Source organism: Nestor notabilis, unplaced genomic scaffold, assembly GCF_000696875.1.
Source record: "Nestor notabilis isolate BGI_N333 unplaced genomic scaffold, ASM69687v1 scaffold3424, whole genome shotgun sequence".
Classification (NCBI taxonomy): domain Eukaryota; kingdom Metazoa; phylum Chordata; class Aves; order Psittaciformes; family Psittacidae; genus Nestor; species Nestor notabilis.
The window spans coordinates 151,898-160,248 of NW_009924997.1; the positions used below are offsets into that span (position 1 = coordinate 151,898).

General features: G+C 38.5%; 1 protein-coding gene across 1 annotated transcript in view; it reads right to left on the reverse strand.

The window, feature by feature from the left end:
• The window catches only part of ANKRD50 (ankyrin repeat domain 50), a 37,678-nt gene extending 30,451 nt beyond the window's left edge, over positions 1-7,227 (reverse strand). Inside the window, exon 1 of the mRNA XM_010012832.1 lies at positions 6,654-7,227. Coding sequence (XP_010011134.1) covers positions 6,654-7,132 — 479 coding nt within the window. The 5' untranslated portion in view covers positions 7,133-7,227. The remainder of the gene's footprint in view (positions 1-6,653) is intronic.
• Between the last annotated feature and the right edge of the window lie 1,124 nt (positions 7,228-8,351).

Sequence of the window (8,351 nt, forward strand, 5' to 3'; positions counted from 1 at the left end):
ACTACAGAAGTACAATATTGCATATTTACACATCTGAAGTGATGCTAAGAAAAACTCCTTTTAGATTCAGAAAACTTTATTTAGCTAAGGGATTTTTTTAATGTCACATTCTTAGGTGCAACCTCTGAGGAAACACTAGCAAGTCAGAATTATTTAATTTAAAGATGAGACAAAAGAGAATAAAGCATTATTCAAATCCATAAAAGGCTGTATCCAAAAGGAAAGAAGGCATCTCATCTCCAAGTCTCTGGAGAACACTAAGTAGTAACAAGTTTAGATTACAGCAAGAAAATAAACCTCAGGTTAGACATATGGAAATTTTTTTTCTGATAAGAATTGTGAGGCATAAGAGAGGACAAAGCAAGCACCTCTAATCAACAGACTTGGCTTCTTCTGCCTGGGAAAGGTGATGGTGGACTTGATTTTCCGAGGTCCCCTTCCAACCTCCTCTCTTGAGCTCAAAATCAGTCACTTGCACATTTGAACTTTCCATGTGGTAAACGAATAAACACACTGGAAGTTTAAGAACTTACTTTCTTGTAAATTAATCATGATGCATTCAGACCTTTCTTCACATGAAACAGGACACCGTTAGCCCTTGGCTTTGTTTCTACCATCTGTAGCTCTATGAAATTATAGCATCTGACAAGATCTATGCTCACACCCTCCTTGTTACCGTTGCAAAGCTACAGCTACCAAGACTGTACTGGAGCTGCAGAAGCAGAGGGAGACGCAGCCCACTTCAGAAGAAAGGAGAAGATGTAGATAATTTCCAGATACTCTGAGACTTGGGTGAGAAAATTCAAGGGTTTTCTTTTCTATGAAAAACATTAATACTTAATTACTAGTGTCATAAATTGAGAGAAATCCCAGCAGCTTACAAAGATTCCAGTAGTCCAAACTCAGATATCTGTAACCATTGCCGATGCACTGCCTCTCAGTGTATCTTTTATTTCAACCCCTCCTAAGCTCACGGTAAACCCAGACTTTTACTAAATGCATTTCATTAATAAAAAAACCCCCAAAACAAACAAAACAAAAACAGTAGCAGAAGTATGTACTGTGGTTAATTCACTAGCAAGGAAAACTCAGGTTGTAGTGTAAAGTATTAAAGACTAACACCATGAAAGTTAGGATACTCTAATTAGTCTCTGGCCTCTAACTAAATCTCTTACCTCATCCATTAAAGTTGATTTGAAACTTTGTTAGCTAAAAATAAAGCAGTAAACAGTTGAAAGAGGGAAAAAATAAAAAGAGAAAGGCAAGAACTAAAGAGGACCTGGCCTTCAACTTCACAGAATTACTCCAAAACTCACTTAAGTTATTGTGATTAAGAATGAGCTATTCTAAAACAATCAAAAGATCACTAATTAACTGTTCAATAAAGCCTACACAATCCATGATAATTTTAATTATATCACTGGCTTCAAAGATTGTACAAGGAGTTGTAAAAAGAACAGCTTCTTCACACTTCATCTGTTATGGCATACAACTCAATTTCTAAACCTGTTCCTTCATCTATGCTAACTAAATGGCAAGAAAAATGGCATTTCAGTACTGCAGACAACAGTCACAGAATATTTGCTAAACAAACCCGCATTTTTCTACAGTGTCAGACAAACAATTCAGAACTTGAAATAAGACCTGTTGCCCTTTATCATTTACGTAAGGGTAAAAGCTCTCTCAATCACCTATAGTCTGCAACTTTCTGATGATACACCACTCTTTGTAGAAAAGGGGGAAGAAAAAAGAACAAAAGAAACTGGTTGCATGGAAAGCAAATGCAGGTGAAGGGCCGGAGGGGGGTGTGAGGGGAGGAAATGCTTGTTAGCATTGGTTGACAATCCTAGGGTTTTTTATACTGATTTCTGGTGCTAATGAGATTTCTATCATACTGCCAAACACAAAACACTAGAGGCTCGATCCTTTGGAGTCTTCCTCCAAACAGGTAGCAGTAACTTTACACAGATAACAGCTATTGGCACAAGATTTGTTGTACTTTAATGCTGTCCAAATGAATGACTCATACAAGGCAGCTTTCAATTTTAATCAACATAAACTCCTGCTTCAAACTCACAGGCAGCATAAACCTCACATGACCTCTCATGTTTTTTACAGTCATATTCTAGAGAACTATAAAAATGCTTTACTCTATCACTTAACATTATTGGTCACATTCCATTACAATGCAAATCCGTTGTGCACACAGACACAGGGAACTATACCACAGATAGTACAGCCTCAGAGAGCACTACCTGCAGAAGGAACAATGACACTGAATTTAGCACCAGTGTGCATCGAAAAACAAATAAATCTGGTGTCCTTTTTGTACTTAGGTATCCTTTTTGTCAGGGTCATAGTTTCCTCTATATTCATCTTTGGTAAAGAAGATTTAACATCAGCTTGTGAAAAATTCTATGAAGGTCTATGCTGAAATTTGTTCAGCAGCTTTTTTTTTTGTTCTTTTAACTTGTTATTTTCTTGGGTCCCTACCAATCAGGTACGGCTACTTGCATAGAAATTCAATTTCAACAAACCAAGTAAGTGGAAATCTGAATTCCTAGCTTCATTTTCTCCCCAGTAAAAGTCTCTTTGACCAGACCACCTTACATTAAAGTAATTATATGAGAAATACTTTAGTAATAAAGTTTTAGGACACTTTGCAAGTAAATCATACTTGAACATCACTGACCCAAATTCAGTATGTGAGAAATAAGTATGTGAGAAGTCTCACAAACTTTGAAGTTTCTTGAAAAGACATGCAGAAGACAGCAAGAAATTTCATCTGTGAGTAACAGTAAAGCAGCTCCATCTGCATCAACCTGCTCGGAGACATGGAAATCTATCATTTTGGGGGGATTTAAGCTTGTACAAGACCAATGTAAACTAAAGGTGTTTAGTGCAAGATGAAAAATATGATGTTATTTAACAGACATGTTCTATCTCTGAATTTTCTGAAACTGGCTCAGGAGCTCTAGTCATGAATGTCTTTGAAACTCAGAGTTGACTTCTTTCACAGCCATTAATCTGCAGGGTAAACCTAGGTCTACACTTCCTGTAACATCCACTTTCTGGGCTGTGAATTAACCAAGCTCTGCCTTCTACCACTAATCCTAACTGTAGCACAACAGGAATTATGTGCCTTCCTCCACTGTCTGAAGGCACATAATGACATCTCCTTTGTCTGAAGAAGGTAAACCAGAATCATAAGGGTAAATTTCTTTTTACAGAGTAGTTTGCATGAATTTCTTGGTTTATACCAGAGTTCCTCTATGTCCTCATGGCCTTGGATAACTAATAGCCATCTGTACTCCTACTAATCACTGGAAGTATAAACTTGCTGCGGAAAAACCAGTATCAACCCCATTTATGACCATAGAGACAGTATGACAAAATTTGGGTTATTCGGATTTTGACTCTTCTATTTAAATAGGGAAGAACAGCCTAATAGACGTTTTCAATACAATTCTTTCAGTTTAATACATTTCTTCTTACTTTTGGAGTATGTAACACTACAATTTCCTTTATGCTTTCTGCTTCACTTTCACCCAAAATCTGAATGTGAGGCTTCAGCATTCTCCCTTACATTTAAGACTGCCTTCTGCTCCAGTACTGCACATGTGAGAAGTGCCTCAGAAGCAGTGCTGAAAGTAGGAATTCTCTCTCTCAGTTGTTAGTGCAGCAACAAACGCTTGTTAAATACGTTTGAACAGATCACCCCTCACAGCTTTTCAAATCTGCAAGACCTGCCCCTGAAAGAATTTTTAGGGCATGTTAAAATTAAAAATACATGAGAAATTTTTAAGAGAAGACACCCAAACAGGAGAAAAGTCTTAACTCTCCAGGTCACCACTTGCACATGTATCACTATGACCATCAGTTGCCGAAAGCCTATTTAAAAAGCATTCTTCAGAAAAAGATTCACTATTTTAACTAGTGAAATTTATGTTGTTCATAAGCTGGCATGTTACAAGGCATTAGAAAGTTTTTATTTCTGACTGTTTCTAGGACAATTAGCACAAAAATACAATGGTGCAATCTTGTTCAGCACTTTTGAAGAGAAGTCTTTCTGTTTTAGGCCATGAATACATAGCTGGGCCCAAAGCAGCCATGCAAAGCAGAGCAAAAATATGACAGTGTCCTTAAAGAAAGATCTTTCCCTTCTTCTACTGAGTAAGTTAAAATAAGGTAAAAATCAATGGAGCATTGAGATGAGAGCTTTATGTTGTTTCAGTGCCTTTACACAAAGTGAAAGGCAATCAGCTGACTGTTAAGTCTTCCTAGAACTCATTTCACATTATAACAGCTCTCACTGAACAGAAAACATATATAAACACACCAGACCAGAATACTGAAGCATTCAGCTCTGTCTTAGAAACCATGAAAAAACACTAAGTTGTATTTTCATTAAACATTTCTCGCATGCTTTATATATATTAAAAAAAGTTCAATTAACACATGATCAAGGTTTTTGATAGTGGGAAGGGATTTCCCACGTTCCTCTGGTTTGTGGACAGTGATTGTATCATACAGGCAGCAGAACAAGCTCACGGAACTGCTGTGAACAGCCATCTCCTGGTCCCCTGCCACAGTGCTGAAAACTTACATTTTCAGTACAGCACCTTGTCTGTAACACCTCATCTCCCTCAAATCTGAAATGTGAGAATGAACACAATCTACCACAGCTGCTTTTGAGAGCAGGAAATCAGGGTAGGTGGGCAGCAAGGGAATACATGAAGAGCCAAAAATAAAGAAAGAAAAATCTTCACTGAAGCTGTCGTACTACAATATATGTAATTTTAGCATAATAAGAGTTCACAATCACTGCTGCAAAATTTGAGAAGGGAAAGACTGGTACCAGATGTTATGTCATATTTTATTTTTCCAGTAATCAAGAACGCTATATATCGACCTAAATACTCGAACAACCCATCACTAAACCCTGTGTTCATAAAAAGTACTTATCTAAAAGGCTGACTCCCAAATATTTTTCATATTTCTATATTGCATTTTTGCCTAAAGACATTTACCTAGCTCCTGTTCGTTGCAGTAAGGCAATCATGTTTAGAACAGAGAAAGGATTCCAGCTCTTGGAGAGAACTTGCCTGTACCAAATTAGTAAGATTTCCTTCTAATGGACTTTTAAACATAAACAGGCTCTTACTCACCAGATTAATCCACTTCCATGATCTTCAAAGACTGCCTAAAGCTAGATGGCCAGTCTCCTATTCCATTTATAGACCCTTAATTTCACCCAGTTTTAAGTCATTAGAAATTGAGAGGGCTCAATACTTCTGAAATTAGGGTCTTTATAGCTGCTAAATGTTGCATCTCCACTTAACAACAAACAAAAAAAATCCAGAATTAGCCCTGGGTTAGACGTTTTAAGACACTACACTGAGAACAATGTAGACACGCATCCTGTTTATTCAGTGGGCAAGGACATAACAGCCTCAGACCTAGAAGGCTCTTTTACACCAACATGACAATGTAAGCAAGCACTACAGCTCAACCTCAGTACTTGTTTACACACTGTTAGTAGTCAGGAGGAAAAAAGAAAAAAAGAAAAAAAAAAGGAATTTTTTTATACTGCAAACATCACACAATAAACTCTTAAGTACTGCAAAAAGTTATATCTTTACACAAAACTAAAGAACTTTAGTTTAACTAATAGTCCAGTGAAATTGTATACTGGCAACACAATCAATTGCAGCTCTGTTGCTAGAGACAAGCCTTCTCCTTTCTGAATTTTCCTTCATTGTGACCCAAAGGAATAAAGACCAAATAGACAGATGCTTGGGAAGGCTGCGCTCAAGATAGCACATTGTTCTGAGCCATCTATGGATATACACTCTTACAGACACATTATCCTTACAGAAACAAAAATTCCCAGTGACACACTCAAGACACTTTGGTTTGTTAGGGAACACCAAGTGTAATAAAAAAAACCAAACAAAAACCAAAAACCAAAAAGCTTTCATTCATCTTGGATAGCTGACAAACCTTCTAAGGGACAGGGTGAGCCCTCTTGATAAATTTCTGCTCCTCTCAACACTTTGGAGTATTTATAAACTAAGTAGCAAGGAAGATTTGATGTAATCTGTGCATATTGAGAGAAGTAACATAAGGAGTTAATTGACATTTTCCTAGCACGTATTTTTAGACAAACATAAAACTGATGTGCTGGATCAGACCCAGAGATCCATTAGGCCAGTTTCCTCTTAGAGCATGATATTGGAAGCTTTTGCGAGGGCCCTGTAAGGTCTGTTTCAGGTCTAAGAAGGACAACTGGCCTACCTTTTGGCATGTGAAGACTGCTGACTAGGTATCTTCCACTGTGAGGTCAATTACTTTAAAGTCGTTCTAAAACAGTGATTACAAGTGAGATTATTGATATACAAGTATAAATAAATTCACCCTTAATAATAACTTTCGTTTAAAAACCAAATATTTATTTTGCCAGCTATAAGGACAAACTTAGATTTTTCCATGGTAGGTCTGCAAGCTCTGACAGATATAACAAGTCATGAAACAAACATGTTTTAAACCGCCTGCACCACAGACTCTTTGGGAGGAAGACCTAAACAGAAGCCAGCATTTTTGGGTTTTATTTTCACTAAGGGTTTTTATTTATTTATTTATTTAGTTTTTACCTTTTAAATGCTTCAGCAGGGTTCCTCTCACATTCCCCAGGTTGCAAGAGACTTTGAATAGCAGGATCTCTTAGTTTGTCCTCATATCCCTGGATCAGTCCACTGCGGCAGATCTGTGTAACTAAACCTCTAATAAATCCTCCAACACACAGTGTGTCAGAGTCTTGAGCCCTGCAGAAATGGAAGGCTAGAGCCTGACGATGTAAGCCTCTTTGTAGGTTTGCAGGTGAGCTTGGCCAGAGTAACTCAGTACAGAGGGCCGTCTTCCCACTCCCGGGCCCTCCTACCAGCAATACACCCCAGGCAGCTCCTTTCCCGGAGAGGACACCAGTATTATTCCCAGAATTCGCTACAAGAGATGATTTGTTGGCAGCACTACTGCTGCAGTTAGCTTTCTCCTGGAGGCAGTGCTGAAGCTTATGGAAAACCCACTCCCTACAGTAAAACTGCTTTCCCTGAAGCAAGCTGGTTTGAGCCATTTTACAAAGCTTCTTCTCTTGGGTTTGTCATAAGCAGCAGTAGTACACCTTCAACATCTCAGAGCAGCGAGACACTCATTCATCTTGCACAGACAAGTCTTCTGCACACAACTTGACAGAGGTTGGGGTAATCAGTTCTCACAAAAGTTAACAGCCTCTTCTCAGGACGGGTGTCACTCCATTTGTATGCTTCACTACAGTCAACATAACACCATCACAGCTCAGCTGACATCATGAAGCCGTGTCTGATACCAACATTCAGCAATGCTTCTCATGTGGCTCAGAAGTTCACACAGCTCCATGGCTGCATCTGTAGTTTATGCAGTTGTGTGTGTTCCCAGTACACAGGGGAGACAATACATCTGGAAAAACTGAGGGAAAGCCAACTTTTCAGTGTATACTAAATGCCTTTCAGTTCTGGGCATTAATCTCTCTGGATATACATCCAGAAAAAGCTGTCCAAAACAAAATGTTCCTTCTGGGAATTTTACAGAGAAAGCGATTTTTCTTCAGAGTACTACATACATCCCACAAATGTGGATAAGTACCACTTACTAAAAAAAACGGTCAGTTTGGACAGCAAGCTTTGCAGACTTCATACATCTGGGTGAGTGTCTGAGAAGTGCTTCAGAGTAGGGCTCCTTATACAGTACAGACAACAGGAAAAAAAAACACATTAATGGCTTCTCATTTCAATACATTCGTGTCTTCTCCAGGAACTTGGATTCTTACTGAACCTGTTCTCAGGTATCTTAATCGCAAGATGTCAGAAGAGACAACATCTTCCCCTAGAGCTCTGAAATAAAGAAGACAGCACTTTTAACCCTGCATGCAAGTCATAATTCAGTCAATTTCAAATGCAGATAACAAAGAGTGAAGCAAGGACTCATTCTTTATTTCTGCTGCTGAATTAATCTAAAAAGCTGTTTTAAAGACAATTGTTGTGACAAGTTAGGATGAGCCACAAAAAAAACCCATAGCAATAAACAGTGGACTCAAAACCACAGGAGTCTTGCATTTTCTCCTGAGGAGAACTGAATACACCCCTTCATCATCTTAGAAACATTCTTCCTAACGAGGCTTCACCACCGAATTCTCTCTTCCTCCTATTTTTCTACTGCCGGCTGAGGGGATTTTTTGAAGTTTATTTTACAGGGGATCGCTGCCGCCGGCTCTTCGCACACTTCTTTGTTCCGGGCTCGCCAGCAGCAGGGCGCCC